Consider the following 16,861-nt stretch of genomic DNA (forward strand, 5'->3'; position numbering starts at 1 on the left):
TCTGTAGTACGTGGTAATGTGTTTATTAGCAGCCACTTAGAGGCTATAAAGTTACAACATGTGTCACCAACCCTGATTCTTAACTGATGCTTTCAGTGAATTGTACCTACATATGACTTTCGTGTGGCATGAATTTCGTACATAAGTCTGTGATGACACCAACGAGTCATGTTTGAAGTTTAAATTTTATACATACTGAAGGTATGGGTTGGAGTATAAAAATATAGATGAGGTTTGAATTATGTAACTGGGTAGCACAATACTTTATTTACATTTGCAAGCAGTCCATGCTCATAATTATCTGTGCATTTACTCCATGACCATACACCATCAGTCCATTCCTCATGTGTTAAAGAAATGTCCACAGAGACAGAAAGCAGCCCAATGTCCTCAGGTCTGACTGGTTCATTCATATTTATTTCATAAAGAAAAGTAAAAAGTTTATTAAGAAATCATCCCAAATGATTGGACATCCACTGCTTCAATAGAACCCTCCCACCCCCACGCACATCTCCTTCTCCTATAGCCTGGATGCCTACCTATCTCTCTGATTGACATCTTCACATCATCTCCAGTTTGGCAATATTAGAGACATGTTAGTCATAGACTACCAGTCTAAGATAGGCACCCATGCTAAAGGATTTGTCCCCCAAGCAATGAAAAAAATCCCCATATTAGGGGATGTACTCTTACGGCACCCCAGGGAGGCCCAAATAACCCTTATCTGAAGACAACAAGACCAAAATACTGTGATAATTAAAAGAAAGTGCTTTTTGCTGTGGCATCTCTGCTTATGTCCTTCTTGTGCTCAGAATCAAGGTGTGGCATCGCCTTTCCTCTCTTGCTCGATTGCTGGGGAAGGAAACATAATGTTCAGGTCAGCAGGCTTGTATTAGTGAAAACGAGAGATGCTGAGTGTCAGTGATGTGCTGATTTAGCAGCATTTGTTTGTCACTCTGCCTGCTGAGCTTGTAGCCTTTTGACAGCGCTGGAAGCAATGAGTAGGGACAGACAGGAAAAATTGTTGCCAGGGGAAGAAAGCTTCAGCAGAATCACAGTGACACGAGGGATACTCACTCTCTTTGGTGGGCAGAGGGTTTTTCTCTTTCGTCTCTGTCTTTTTCAGCTTTGTCTTGTCGAAACGGGCGATCTCAGTCATGTCAGGCTTGTCGGACATTTTGGCTGTGAAAAATGAGAGAAAACGCCTCAGCACACAAGTTTGACCTTTCCTGTCGACCATGCAGATAATGCATCATGACATAATAGATTGTATAGTTATGCTGTATTACGCTATTACCAAAGAGCAAAGCTTGATGTGTAATGAAGTGAGGCAGCTGAAGTCTTAAAAGGCTTCGTCTGCATTTGAAATAAATGACTGCATTTAAAGGGAGTGGCTACATGCGTGGCTCAGACACTTGCACACCAGTGAGTGGTGGCTGCCTCCCACGCATACTTGTCTTGATATTCTGCTCTCCGACATGCCTATGGAGTGAGCATGTGCCTATTTTATTTTTACCCAGCTGTCCGTTCTTCCCTTTGTCTCTTGGTTTCCCTCCTAGAGGCTGAGGTCTTTGTTCTCTTCCTCTGCCTCTTTTCTCTCTCTCTCTCCCACCCCTGCAGCTGGTGGATGTGGGATCCACTGCAGTTATATCTGACTGAACTAGCCTCAGGTCTGACAAATCTTCCTCACACAGTCTGGCCCAGTCACGGCTATTTGAACCACTGCTCTGTCGGAGACTGCTGTGGAAATGTGACAAGCCCACTAGCCTGCAGCCAGTCATTTGCAAACCATGCTACTGTAAAATTATTTTTGCTGATCTGAATTTAAGCAAGGCCTAGCAGAAACGGTTTGCTATAGAAATAGACATGCTGGGAACATGATCAGGATGATAGTTATTTCGGTTTCTTGAAAAGAGTCATGGTGAGTCACATCTCCCTTACCCTCAGCTGCAGAGGGTTTCTATAACCAAGCGTGCAAGGTGTTGCTATTAACACCCAACATCATCTCTCTTTTTTTCATTTAAACATTTGCTCTTTTGTCCCATCATCATTACCATCACCATCTTCATTGTCAGCATTGCTCTTTTGCATCGTTTCACAGCTGCCATCAGCAACTAGCTTCTCCTCATTCAGCCACACCCCAATCCTTTGTTTGATTTGAGCAAAACAGAACCAGAGAAGGAGAAACACCAACACAGAGAGATAAAGACCACACCAAACGAGAGATGGTTCATTCTTACCGGGGTTGCACAGCAGTAGGCTTAAATCTACCAGCGAAGAGAGTAAAGAAGGAGAAAGGAGAGTGATGCGGAAGCTGAGAGAATCTGCCGGTGTGAGCACGCCTGCCTGCATCCAGGGTGTGGGTATAAGAGGGAGGGAGGGGAGAGAGAGAGGGAGAGGGTAGAGAGAGGATGACTGAGAGGCTGGTCAGCCTTCGTCATCATCACCAGCATTAATGTTCTCAAGGGGAAAGACTAGAAAAAACCAATCTCTGATAAGAAACTAAATTATTCAGTCAATACACTGTGTGTCTTATAGATTGTGTTATTGTGTGTTTTTGATGACTAGGCAGATACACAAAGGAGAGCAGGAAGAGGGTATCATCTACTTCCATAGCTGATGTTAAAGGTCTCTTTGAGGTTGGATATGTACCTCAGAGGTGCTTCTATCCTGCTGTAATAATCACGACATACTTAGAATCAATCAGACTTATTAAAATTTCAAAAATGCAAATCATGTAATGACCTGATAATCTTTGTTTTGACTTACATATTTAAGCGGCACACAGCACAGTAATGTGAAGGACTCATACGTCCAGTCATAACAGCCTGCTGCAGTCTATATGCACTGTGATGGCCCGTCTTTACTTCTATCATTATTACATGTTTGGATCTCGTTAAAAAATTGAATATAGGCAGGCTTCCCTTAAACCTTCTTCCATTCCTCCTTCAGACATTTTAGAGAGGTGCTGCTGGTTCTGTGAACCCAGAGAAAGCTTCACATGGCCTGACTCTTGAACCTCCCGCTGCCCATATGTGGGGTACTGTGGAAGCACCCGGCCCCTTTATGTGCTGTGGCAATCTCAATGAGGTTCTGCTTTAGCCTTTTCCCTGGAACTTTGGGTCTGTACTTTGCCTCTGACAAGACTGTGTTTGTGCTAATAGCTCTACCACACATGGTGGTAGTGCAGCCTTATCAGAGAGCACAGGCTCCATGTACTGTATGAGAGCAGCAGCATATGTGTGCGACCCTGCAGGGGTATGATGGCTACCATAGATGGTGAGGCAGTCTCTGAGGACAGGGTTCACTTTGGCAGTAACATTTCTCCCTTTGGCTCTCGGTTGAACAGTCCCTCCCTCTCCCCTGGAGCGGAGGGAAATCAGAGGCAGAGGGTCCCTTCTTGTTCTGTTGTGGAGCTCATTTTGTACATTTTGGGGGTTACTACCTAAGAAAGAATTTTATCAATGAAGATTTGTTCAATGTGCTCCTTAACATATATGGAAAATTATTTTGTGAAATACGTGCTTAATCTTAATAAAGTGGGTAAAAAATAAATATTTGCTTTTATTGAGCTGGCTCTTCATGGGACATAACTGTTGATGAACTGTAGATTGATTAATAGGAAAATATTTATTTTGCTGTACAGTTTATTTTAACCTTTTTATTTAGAAAATAATTATGAAATGAAATGCAGCATACTGTTTGTAGTTAATTATTGACTTCTTACTAACTTCACATTAGAGGAACTGTTACTGTATGTTATGTATAGCTGTGTCTCAAACTCATATGAGATTAGAGGACTTAAAGTAAATACCAAATTAAACAAATGAAACAAACTAAAAATACTTTGGGTAGGTTCATTTGCACTTTTATTTGACATTCTGTTGACTAAATAATGAATTTATTTTAAAAAAAACAAACCCCAGAATATTCAAAGAATGACTATAATAAATATTAGCCCTACACATAATCATACAGCATATTTCGTACTGGCACATTCTCCCACTTATTTTCCAACATTTTTCTGATAATGGTGTGCATCTGTTCTTATTTGAAAATCTCTTTAGCATCTTTTGAACATTTGTCATAGCCTTAATTTTGCGACTCATCCAGCAGCTCTCGATTACATCAGTTTCAATAAAACAATTATGTGTTGCACTCACGACCAACAGATTTCATAATGCTGACTTAAACTGCCCTGCTGATGATTCCTCTCAAATCTCCCCTGAGGTACATTTAGAGCCTGCTGAGGCAGCTGCTCAGAATGTCTATCCCAGAGAGGAAGCTCATCTCATTGTTGCATAGTGATGAGCCAAGATGACGTCAACCCTTCAAATAAAACACTGATGTAAGCAAGGGTATGTTGGGTTCTGGTAAACACCGCAGTCATAAAACCAGCTTCCTGGTTTAAAATGAGGTCATGACTTCCTCTGTAAAGAGGCTGCACCACCACCTAGTGGCGGAAGTTGGTCATTGTAGTGGCCATTTAATGGCCGTTGTATTTGGGAAATTTATGCATTTATTAAATTATCCATTTATAGATTTATCCATCCTGGTTCTCTTTGGGAGTGATCAGGAAGGATAGGATCAGGAATGAGTACATCAGAGTGACAGCGCATGTTAGAGGTTTTGGAGATAAAGTCAGAGAGGCCAGACTGAGATGGTTTGGACATGTCCAGAGGAGAGATAGTCAGTGACGTGCGGTGACGTTCATGGCTTGTGAGGCACTGATTTCATCATAATTAGATTAACAAAAATATGAACCTACAATTTAGCTTATTCATCATTTAATTAACAACATTTTAAAGTAGAATTATTTACACATACAAACTAAAACACAATTAGCACGTTTGATTAAAAAAAAAACCTTGTTTCCTACATGTTTGCTTATACGTTACGTTTGAAGTCCATAAAGGAAGTCCATGCGCTGCTCCTTCTGAACAAAAGCATCGAAAAAATTTGGAGTTGAGATATGTAAGGTAAGGCAGGCGGAAAACAAATCAGCATTTCCTCGGCTTAATCTCTGGGATCAGCAGCGCCCCCTACCATGAGGCAGGAGAACTATGTGCCTCACTTCATGCCTTTTCCATGAGGTTTCAGGACCACTCAACTAATGAAAGACGTTACACACATACAGTTGTTGACAAAAAAAACCCACTGTACATTATTTACATTAGCGAAATTATGGGAATTTAGTTCGTAGAGCAAACGTTTTTGAACATTTTAATAGCGACATATAGAGAGATAGCATTACAGTCTCACTGTATAGCATACCAGAAGAGCTAGTCGGGTCATTGCACAACCCATGGTGAGGCTCGGCTGGCTGGTGCCTCACCGCAGGTCTCTGCTCAGTATTTCAGTGGTAAATGTGAAAATGTAGCCATTTTAAGTAAAAATAACCTAAAATTTGTGACGTTAAATGGAAAATAACTTTATAATACACATCACTGGATAAATATCACCATTTCATTTATTTCTTCCATTTTTCATTTTTTTCTTTCATCATTGCAAGTGAGACCGTGCCTCACCTGCCTCCCCTGACAACACGTCACTGGAGATAGTGAATATATTGGTAGAAGGATGCTGAGTTTTGAACTGCCAGGCAGGAGGCCTAGAGGAAGACCAAAGAGGAGGTTTATGGATGCAGTGAAAGAGGATATGAGGGTAGTTGGCGTGAGAGAAGAGGATGCAGGAGACAGGGTTAGATGGAGGCAACTGATTTGCTGTGGCGACACCTGAAGGGAAAAGCCGAAAGGAAAAGAAGAAGCATTTATTAAATCAATGTGATTGATAAACATTCGAACATGCACTTAATATGAACATTTCATAATACAAATGCATTTCAAATGACTTCCATTCATTGATTCATCGTCAAACCTGCTTTTTCTGTTGGTTTGGATGTACTGGAGCCTATCCCAGCCGACTGGGAGCGTAAGGCAAGGTACACTCCGAGGGCGACACCAGCGCACACCCACATGTAGACATGGACAAACATGCACACACGCACACTTATAGACAATCTGGAAAGCTCAATCCTGAAGTGCATATTTTTGGAGATGGGAGGAAGCTGGATAACCTGGAGAGAACCCACACAGACACAGGGAGAACATGCAAAAACTGCACAGAGCGGGACTCGAACCGGGAGTTGCCTGTGTGGCAACAGCGCTACCCACTGCACCATTGTGCCGCCCTATTATCTTATTTCTTGTTATTTCCTTGAATGTGCGCGTGTGTGTGTGCGTGTGTTCGCGTGAATGTGTGTGTTTGCTTGTATGTTTATGTGCGTGTGTTTGTGTGTGTGTGTGTGTGTGCTTGTGTGTGTGTGTGGGTGGGTGGGGGGTATGGAGGGGTGGGGTTGTCTTTGACCTTCTATAAATTTACCCACGTTCTCCTATTAACCTTTTGCTTCAAATGTTACCATATTTGAGTTGAGTCCTGGAGACAAGATGCTCACTGACAAAGGTCAGACCTCACAGCCAAACGTCCCGTCAAAACAATCAGACTGACTGCTGCTGCTGGTGGGATTAGACCAGAAAACGTTCCTGTGGTCAAGTCTGCCTGTGCAAATGGTCAGTCAGGTTATGTATAAAAACAACCACAAGATGGCAGCACCAGCCAGTTTGGATGGTTGGATGGCAGACGGATGGATGGATGGATGGATGGATGGATGGATGGATAGACAGACAGACAGACAGACAGACAGACAGACAGACAGACAGACAGACAGACAGACAGACAGACAGACAGACAGACAGACAGACAGACAGACAGACAGACAGACAGACAGACAGACAGATTCTTGTGAACACAGGATGGCAGCACAGGACTTCCTCAAATTTTTCATACTCACAAAGATGAACTTTCTCTGAGGGACCACCAGGGGGCACTCCTCCCCTAGCAGAGCCTATAGACAAGTCTCTCATATACCATTTGTTACTAATATATATAAAATAAAATTAAAACTGAAGGAAGCTCCTCACACTTCACTGTTACTGTTGTCATTGTGACTATAGGATACTGATGATGACGTGTAACTAATATACAACTTGACTGAAGTGCATCTTTTTTTTTGCATTGAGGCAATCAACAACTTTAAACTTTTATTCGAGAATGTGCACAACCAAAGACATTTGACTTCCATTTTTTTCCAACTGAAGGTAACAGTGAGACAGTTGTTTTCCTGGAGATATAACCAGAAACGAAATTTTCAAGTGTGATTTAACATTAGAGTAATTCAACTGTAGACGAGATGATTACGGGTCTGTCGTTTACGTAGAAATAGATGGATGAATGTTATATTGTTATGATCAATGAGCAGAAACACCATCCTGACCACACACGACTCTGTCAGCCAATCAATCCACAGTTTGCCATTGCTACTTGATAACGTTCCTGACAATCATGTTTATAGCAATGCTCCAATCTTCCATCTGCCTCTTCCTCTTCCTTCTTGGTTTTTCAGTCCTCATCTCGGTCTCCATCTAGTCCCCTCCCTCTCTGCTGTGTTCCCTTTTCTCTTTTCATCTCTGTCACTGTCCTCCAGCTGGCTAGGTGAGATAACTCCTCCACACCAAGCTACTCTCAGCTCATTGGCAGGGTGATGGAACACAGGCCACCAATCAAAAGCTGCATCATTAGTTGTGGAGATAGTGCTGAGGCAGAGTGTTTATCTGGCCTTACTGATCCTGAACTGTCCTGATCCACCCTATTCAAATCACAACTCTCTAGAAATACACTCCATTTTGTTCTAACACCTAATTTCCCTTTGAACAAGGAGCAATAACACTGATAAAAGTGCCTGGAAGGATGTAAAAATGAAAAGTAACCGAAGCTTTGCGTATATGTGTCTTATAGTCTTAGGATGAGTATAAATACTATGCACTAAAAAGAAAAAAAAGCTATTACAGTGCATGAGGGAAATGATGAAAAGAGAAAGAATTAAACGACTCTCTGTATTTAATAGAATAAAAATAAAAACTTCTGAGAATTTTTCTGGCCTTACGGTCCGTTCAAAGTGATTTATAACACAAGCAAGCATAAACCCATTCACACAGAAGTTCATGCAGTGGTGGGCAGAGGTGCAAGGTGCTGATTCTCATCGAGAGCGATAACACATGAACACTCTCTCATCAATGGAACAGAAACTGGGAGCAAAGTAACTCCCAGATTAGTATCGAACTCAAGGACATGTCAATATGTTGGCAGCAGGGGCTGCCCCCAAAAATAAAAATAAAAATAAAATAAGATTTAATTTAACAACACTTCATGTAAATCTTTCCCCCCAGTCCTATTTGGATATGAGTGAATACCCATTTATGTCCTAGTCCTTCCAAATTTACATTTCTGGTCCTTACTGAGCCACAGTTTGGCAGATTTGATTTATATTTCATGGAAATCATTTGCATATTATTTACAGATTTGGGTCTTTGAATGTCTCTAGCTCTTTCCAGCTCGAGGCAGCTTGAGCCCTGGCATAAGGAAGCAAATGATGATAAATTGGCATCATCATAATTAAGTTAAATTCTTGAGCCCTTGTTAATGATTCAGTATTTTCTCAAAAATAAAAGAAAGGACACACTTGTTCAAAATGGATTTTGGTGGAATTAAAGAAATGTAACATGGTTAACACCAAATTAAAATCACAATGTCACTGGCTACATATGGATACTGGTAAATCAACACTACTCCTTTATCAGTAGCCACCCTCAGGAGATATTTTTGTTTGTCTGCTGATTCTGATCGAGTTTTAATGACAGGTTTCAACTGCTTTTTCTATTTCTACCCAATGATCCAGAACCTAAAGATTTTCAGAGACAAGCATCGAAAGCATCACAGTTACTAAAGGAACATTTTGGGACTTCTGCTTGAAAATTGATTCAAAACATTTATCGGTATCAAATGCTTTCTGAAGATGAACTAACTGATTCGACAACAAACCTTAACTGCACCATTTTCTACACCCGAATTGATTTTTCTTTTTCTGAATGTCTGTTTCATTTTCTCCATTACACAGTCAGTGTTACCTCCTGCCTTTGGGTTTTGTGTCCTAATGGCCAGATTTTGAGTGATGAGTGCATTTTTTAAACATTGATCTCTGCTTTTGATCTCAACAGTAAAACTACATCTTTCCAGTTTGTATTCCACATTCCACAGCTTTTCTTTTCCATTTTCTCTGTCTGCTAAACCTTAAATTTATCTTAGTTTATTCTGTTGCACCTCAATCTGTTCTATTATAAATTTTAACTGCTCTTTTCACATTTGATTTTCATAATTTATTATTGCTATTTAAATGCACACCGAGACCTCAGAAACCACATTTCATTCGCATCATGCATAATGTTCAGAATGACGATAAAGTGAGTCTGAATCTGGAGAATAATGCTCACACTAAATAAACACTTGTCTAGCGTTTCAGAGAAGATTATTGTTTGTTGAGTAATTCTCTTAAGTGTAGTCTGGCTCCAGACTCCATAAGTATTAGTTCTTCTTTCACCCTTCAAAAGTCAGTCACGTTGAAATCTTGGTTTATTTTTCAAAAATGTTCTCACATAAATGGGGTGCCTGTCCCATCTGGCCATGTTGGCAGATTATGTGGTCTGTATTTATTATGTCTGTCTTATATAATGCATAACACATATATAATATACGTACAGAGAAGTACAGGCGCATGTACATGAACTGAAATGACAAAGCTTCAGCACCAGTTAAGAACACAGAACGCTCTGACACGTGAGCTCTGGACAAATGAATAACAACAAACATGTTAACGGAAAAGAGAGAAGACAGGAAGTGAGGAACCCACTTCACAATCTTGCTGGCATAACCACCCCAAATCTGCTTGGAAAATTTCAGATCTCCAAAGTTTAAATAAGGTTACATGTTGGGACATGAATGTGGAACACATTGTAGAGTCCCAACAATGCATATGAGAAATCCTGAATGCATCTATGCCACTTTTGCTAAGGTATAAAAGATAATATTAATTTAAAACCCACCCAGACAACATAAATTTTAAGTCTGCAATTTTGCATTTGCAATTTTAAACTTTGACCGTTAAAAATTTATAGCATATAATTAGGGTTTTATTTGCACCAACTGAATCATAATCATGATCTTAATTTGCAGATCATCTTATCAATAACAACACACTCCCTAAGCCAAACTGTTGTTTACAGAGAAAAGCTATTCCCATGATATCTGAAGAATCACACAATACATTTTATTGGTTTTTAAAGATACCTGTGTCATTTCAGAAGAAAATCTTTTCATCTTTTTGTTATGGAGTTTTTCATTTCAATTTCTCCTAAATCAAATAGAAAGTATTTTATTCCCCTGCTGATAAAGGACGGTATTGTTGTCTTTGTGACCTCATAGAGAGAGAGGGCTAGTCGTGGCTCACTGGAGCTTTCAAATAAAAACTGTGTGGGCTGATTGAGTCATCATCGCTCGAACAGCAAGTTTTACTGTCCAAATGCTTAATGGAGACCAACAAACTGTATATGGTGGCCCCTATGAAAAGAAAAAAATATAGTGGTAGACTAAATGATGACCCAAAAACTCACATCATATATAAATAAATATTTACACGTTTGCTTGTTAGTTCAGTTCAGACAATACTCAGGCATCAAATTCAAATTTGCAGACATACAGTAAACTACTTTGTCATGGGGCAGAAAAATGGTCATTTAAAAACCTTTAACAAGTGCCCTAAATCCTTCCAGCACTGTTTGACTCTGCCATGATGAATTATAATTGTTCTGTCAACTTGTGTTTCTAAGCTCCTGAAAGGAGAGATCAATGCAGAAGTTGGCTCTCTATCAGACACGGAGTGGCAAGTTCAGCATGTTGACACAACATTAGCAAGTGAGCCAAGACATTGGCAGAGGGGACTGAAAAAACTCACCGTTTATTAGGATCAAAAAATGGAGCACTCACGCAACAACACACAAGGCTACCCTCACAAGCGACAGACACACACGATCTTTTTTTCTTTTTATCCTTTATTTCATGACGAAGGTGGCAGATAGGTTGTTACATTGACAAGGAGGAGGGGAATAAAGGTTTGTCTGTATTTCACACTGTGTGTGTGTGTGTGTGTGTGTGTGTGTGTGTGTGTGTGTGTGTGTGTGTGTGTGTGTGTACTGTGGATGTTCAGTTCCACTGCTTCTTTTCCACTCCTTACAAACAGTCTGCATTGTTCCTGTCAGGCATCTCCAAAATATCTTTGACCTTGGGAGGCATCTAATGTGCTGAAATTGAGCCATAATAAATAAACGAGGGGTATATTTGGGAGAATAGGAGCAGATGGGTAGCAGAAAAATGAGCCTTTTATTATGCAGTGTTCTGAAGCAAAGGCAACAAAAGCAAAGTTGGTTCCGTTTTGTCATTGTGGTTCCATAACCGGCAGATACGAGGTGACATGTGTTCAAGAATCCCTGGTCACACACCCGAACGTCATTAGAGCTGCTCGTCTGAAATAGAAAGATTAATAAATGTGCCTCCGACTGGTTTAGGATTAAAAGCACACACACACACACGCACACGCACACACACACACACACACACACACACACACACACACACACACACACACACACACACACACACACACACACACACACACACACACACATAAACATCCAGGACTCTCAGCGCAATATGCTGCACGTTATCTCCACACACCCACCTGTTTATAAAAAGGGATTCGACAAACATCACATGAATTCCAATAAGGCTCACCCTCAGAGTACAAACACTTCATCATCATGAAGCTCGCACCACTGTAATCTAAATCCCTCATTGGAAAGCTGTGTGTGCTGCAGTTGAGGGAGATTAAAACGGACAGTTTTCGGTGTCTCGGGGGGCAACGGCAGAGTGAGGTTACGATAAAGGGTCTTTAGTATCAGCAAGGGATTGATCACTGGGTTAATTTGCAAGGACTGTGTTCATCATGAAACCGACAGGTAAAATGTAGATTTTAAAGCTGGTTGAGTAAAACATATTGACATAATTCTCAACGCTTTTTTTGGGGTGTACACAAAAAGTGTCCTTATGTCATAGACCAAAGTTTAAGCAACTTTTTTCCAACAAATATGAGAAGGAAAACTCTTCAGCCACACTTGAATTAGTTGAATATTCACCTTGTGTGCTGCTCCCATTTTCAGCCTGGAAATAAGACTTTTTAAACAGCCGAGAATTAAAGCTACTAATCCTGAAGATTAATACAATTGAGTTTGCAGGATTTTGGTAATGCCCTGTTTCCTAAGCTTTGCCCATTAGGCACCTGCTGCCGTCACACTCCAGTGTCCTCACAGGAAATTGCCTGGTTTTAAGGGGGTGAGGGCATGCTAGGGCATTTGAACTACAACTCAGAAAAGCACTTACACACTCACACATTTAAATACCGCACACCACACGATGACAACAAGGTGAAATTTTGTTGTTATTGTCCCTTGGCTTCACAAGCCCAATTACGAGCACTGGTTGGTGTTTGTCTATGTCTCTGCATTTGTTTGTGAACGCATCAGCGCGTGTCTACAGGCAGGTGTGTCAGCAGACCCTAACCGTGATATTTCATGCACCAAAGGCTCTGCCGCAAACAGACGCAACTCTGCCTGGGATTGGCTTCCCGGCTCTTTCAGGAAGCTTTCACGAACATGACAATTTCAAGGAGCCAGTTGTGAGTGAACCACCGACTGCTGATTACTATATCTTCTCACCTCACCTCCTCTAGATACTTGAAACAAAGCTGCAGAGACAGTGTTGCCCTTCAGATCCTGTTCCTGTGTTTGTTTGCATGTTTCGTTGTATTCGCTTATGCTTTAGGATTTATGTTGCTCTTTATGTTGTATGCGTCTCAGATAACATACAGCATGCAACATAGGCACAAAGTGAAGAAAAACAGATGCTGTATTGCTGCATGCCTGTAGGTGGTGACTCTAACATTCCTTTACTGTATGCTGCAACATCTATTTGGCACAAAGCTTTCAAGCCCCGTAGAACTCTACAGCAGAGGTTCTGATTTATACTTTATATAGTCTTTCTCTCACTGATATCACTACAGCAATCTGGCCGTATAATGCTTTAATTGTAATTACCACAGAAAATGTGTTTGCATGTTGCAGTTCACATTGTGAAGCCATGGAAGTGTGGGAGGGTGGCTCTAATTCCAGCGGACCCCGTCACCAACAGCTATAAATCAACCTTATAGCTGCAGAACCAACCTGCTGCCTTTTCTTGCTTTTCCTTTCCTGCAGCCTCGTATGAGTCAAACTAGTCTGACAGTGACTAACCAGCTCCCACTGTGGAAAACCTGAAGGCTGCTAAATGTGTAAGTGAGAAACAATCCAGGTCCATTCAAAGTAAAAATGATGCAAAAAGACTTTTATGTCTACAGTGAGTAAGCTGAAAAAGTCTTAGAATTAACTTCATGACCCTTTGAATCGACCTATGAATCAGACTTTTATAAACGAATTCCTCTATTTGGCATACTTTTTATAAATCACACACCAGGCATCTAATATACTGAGCACCGGCGAGAGCAATGCATCACACAAACACAAATACAAATATATATTCACAGTGCAAAGGCCAGTGAAAAATAACTGATATAATACTCCACACGTAAGGTAAACAAATGGAAGAGGAGGTGCAGTCATTCCACCTCCTCACTTGCTCTCAAAAAGGATTCCGCATGCTTATGTGCTTTCACACTTGCACTTTGCTTATTCCTTTGCACTTAAACCCCAAACACTGGGTATAAATAGGCCAGGAGAAGTCATTATCTCCCCTTTTTGTTTCCTCCATGTTTCTCCTCACATGTTGCTCTTCCCTGAGAAATTACCAGTCACTTCATTATATCCATAGCGATGCCTCTACTGATCCCACTCTCATTTCTCTAGTCCGCCGTTTCCCGCTTAACCAACACCATTTGCATATACAACACCCTCAGGGAGGGAAACGAGTAATTAGTATGCTGGTACATGAGCCACTGGTGTTGCCGTAACTAGCCAAACAGCTATTTCAACATCTCGCTATGTAGTGAAGCACTGACGAAGGCTGTGATGTGCATGTGTGGGTGTGCATGTGGCGCTGGAGTGTGTCTCATAATGAGGCTGAAGTTACACAGCGCGGTACATACTGTTCTTGTCACACTGAAAGAAATAGCGTTGATGACAGATGCTCTCACTATGTGGTCCGGCACTGACTCACTCCCATCTATCTGTCTTTCAGACTGTTGTCTCTTTCTCTATGCGTGGGGTTGTTTAGTTACATAAGAATCCATACAGATTCCAAGGATGTGCACTCTGTTCTTTTGTGCAGGCAGAGGAGTGAGGGAGCGTTACCATGACGATGGCTTTCAAAACCAACCTTACATCAAACCACGTGTGTGTATATTTGTATCCACCTGCTGTTTTTTTTTAGTTTTTTTTTTAGGGAAGAGGAATGTGGGCCTTCTGGAAAGATGTGAGACAGGATAGAGAGGAAAAACGAAGATGCAGGGGAATTTAATCATTCACACAAACACACACAAACATGCACACGCAGCTCCCCCTCTCTTTCACGCCTTTGAATATGTCATTTTGCCAGTGCTGGGAGCGCCCTGTGCATCTTAGCCAGAAGTATGAGTAAGCTGCGTAGGGGCTTGTTTGTCTGTGCATGCACTTAAGTGTTTGAGTGTGGTGAACTGTGAGTGTACGCACATATTTCACCTGACCTACTCTGATCAGATTACTGCTGTTTTCTCCAGCCACTGCTACAGGGTGTGAGTCCATGCTTGACCCCACACAATGGGTCATGTCTTGCTCCCCTTCAGGCCTCTACATCCCGTTGTCTACCCCTAGTATGCTCAATCATTTCCAGGATCTTCATTTATCATAGTTAAGTTTTGGGAATGTGTTTTGTGAGCATCCAATCACATGATATAAGAATAAAAATGGAACATTTGTCAGTGGACCTGGCTCAGGTTTTGCTGTGGCATATTACCCAGAAACACATGGCTGATGCATTGGTTACACAAATGTGTAAAAAGCTGCATAACTTGGCAATATGAATGGCATCATATATTACTTTATGATCATTTATTTTGATTGGACATGTACCAGTGCTATATGCCAAATCAGTATTATTAGGTGGTTAGGATATCGGCCATTTTGATACAGATCCATATAAAATGCAATTTCCCCCTCATAATAAAATTCTATTTACATTCATGTAGTCCCAACACCACAGTGAGATTAATGCAATTTAATATAGAGACTTTAAACTTGTGACAAAAGCACACACCTATTAAACCTCTACCGAGAGTTAAGCCATTAAGACACACCTATGAACAAATTGGTGTGACCTAAGCTGCAGGTTTTTGGTGGAAGCCAGAGACCCCAGCGAGAACCCATGCTGTCATGAGGAGAAGATGCAAAAACATGCACAGAAAAGAATTGAACCTGGAACCTTCTTATTGTGAGGCAGCAGTGTTACCCGTTCTACCACTGTGCTGCCCTAGGCTGTACTTTTAAATGTAAAAATAAAAAACAATGGTCTTCCTCGTAATGGTCAATGGTAGTGTTTTTTATTTTTCAAGAAACATGTAAGAAGCAAACTTTGTCTGTTTATCACTGAAGATACTTTTGGATTATTCTCATGGGAAACCATCCTGACAAAAGCAGAAGCAATAATCCATGGTGACAAACACGAGAGACAGTTTACCTTTCAGAGGCGAGGCTCGTTTTGTGAAACACTTTGCTGGTCTTTAATGTTAGAGCCACTGTGTTATATAAATCACAAATCGTATATACTGATATAAACTACTGTGTTTTCAAGCACAGTAGTTAATGTCTCTTCGAAAATATCAAAATGTTCCAATATTCTGGAGTCAAATTCTGGGTTGATAAATAAATGGGGGGAGGAGATTGGTATTGACACATTATGTAAAATTAGGACTGTGGCAAACTCATATGCACTATTTCACCACTGAAGCTTCAAAAAGGGAGCTCAGCAAGGACACTGAGAGGGGAAGATGTAAAATCATATCTGACTGTAACTCTTCCGGACACTGAACAGATGAAATTTGTCTCGATCAAATCTAATGTGCTCCATTAACTAGCTGGTGATGATTTTAACTATGGGGATGATTTGCAACTTGACAAAACATGACAGTGGTAGAGGTCACAGGAGAATCATGTAACAGCATCATCAGATTCACTTGAATGACTGTTTGAATTGTCGTGAAACCACCAGGGTAAGCGTGTCAGAAAGCTTTGTCACATGAATTCCCCATCGCTGGAATAATGGCCTGGATACCCAACCAGCTATTGCTTCTGTTTCCTGCAGCTGGGAGCCACATGTTTCTTTAATATCTCAATCTACCAATGGTGTCAAAACAAACATTTGTTTTTGAGACTACACAAGTGCAATATGGGGTATAATATCATATATAATATGCCTCTTGTCCAGATCAATGTGTGAGATCACAGCCCTTCTACAGAGAGACTATTCAATTCATATTCATTCCAAAATCACACAAAAAAATTCCCAAATCAGCTACATCTCGGCTAAAGCATGCTTTTTGACAACAAATGTAACTGAATGGAGTGAAATAATTGTTTTTACTTATTAATAATATAATTTGCAAATCTTATTTTAGTTCTTGAAAATAAAATGCTATTAATCTGAAATGAAGTAAAAACAAGCACATGTCTTTTTATTTATCTTACAAGGAAGACAGTATTATTAGTATTCTGGTAGCGAATGCTGATTATTCAATGAATGATTTACGACTGATTAGGAGATCCTGTCACCAGCTGTCTAGAGAAGTAGAAATGAAATTGAATGAACATGTGAAGGATAATAAGGACAACCGTAA

At 40.7% G+C, this 16,861-nt stretch overlaps 1 protein-coding gene across 1 annotated transcript; it reads right to left on the reverse strand.

The window, feature by feature from the left end:
* Positions 1-277: 277 nt before the first annotated feature.
* Positions 278-2,370, reverse strand: tmsb2 (thymosin beta 2). Its single transcript, XM_068325844.1, has 3 exons — positions 2,241-2,370; positions 1,078-1,182; positions 278-852 (listed from the first exon to the last, which is right to left on the reverse strand). The coding sequence occupies exons 1-3, from the start codon at positions 2,350-2,352 to the stop codon at positions 815-817; spliced, it is 255 nt and encodes an 84-aa protein (XP_068181945.1). The 5' UTR covers positions 2,353-2,370; the 3' UTR covers positions 278-814.
* Positions 2,371-16,861: the final 14,491 nt, after the last annotated feature.

This window comes from Antennarius striatus, chromosome 10 (genome assembly GCF_040054535.1).
Source record: "Antennarius striatus isolate MH-2024 chromosome 10, ASM4005453v1, whole genome shotgun sequence".
In the NCBI taxonomy this organism is placed as follows: Eukaryota; Metazoa; Chordata; class Actinopteri; order Lophiiformes; family Antennariidae; genus Antennarius; species Antennarius striatus.

What these genes read in the sequence shown, in the direction of transcription:
- tmsb2 (XM_068325844.1), bottom strand. Translation starts at nt 2,352, where the DNA reads ATGCAGGCAGGCGTGCTCACACCGGCAGATTCTCTCAGCTTCCGCATC. An exon ending in CCTACTGCTGTGCAACCCCG is followed by an intron (nt 1,183 to 2,240) that starts GTAAGAATGAAC and finishes CATTTTTCACAG; the next exon opens with CCAAAATGTCCGACAAGCCT. An exon ending in CCCTCTGCCCACCAAAGAGA is followed by an intron (nt 853 to 1,077) that starts GTGAGTATCCCT and finishes TTCCTTCCCCAG; the next exon opens with CAATCGAGCAAGAGAGGAAA.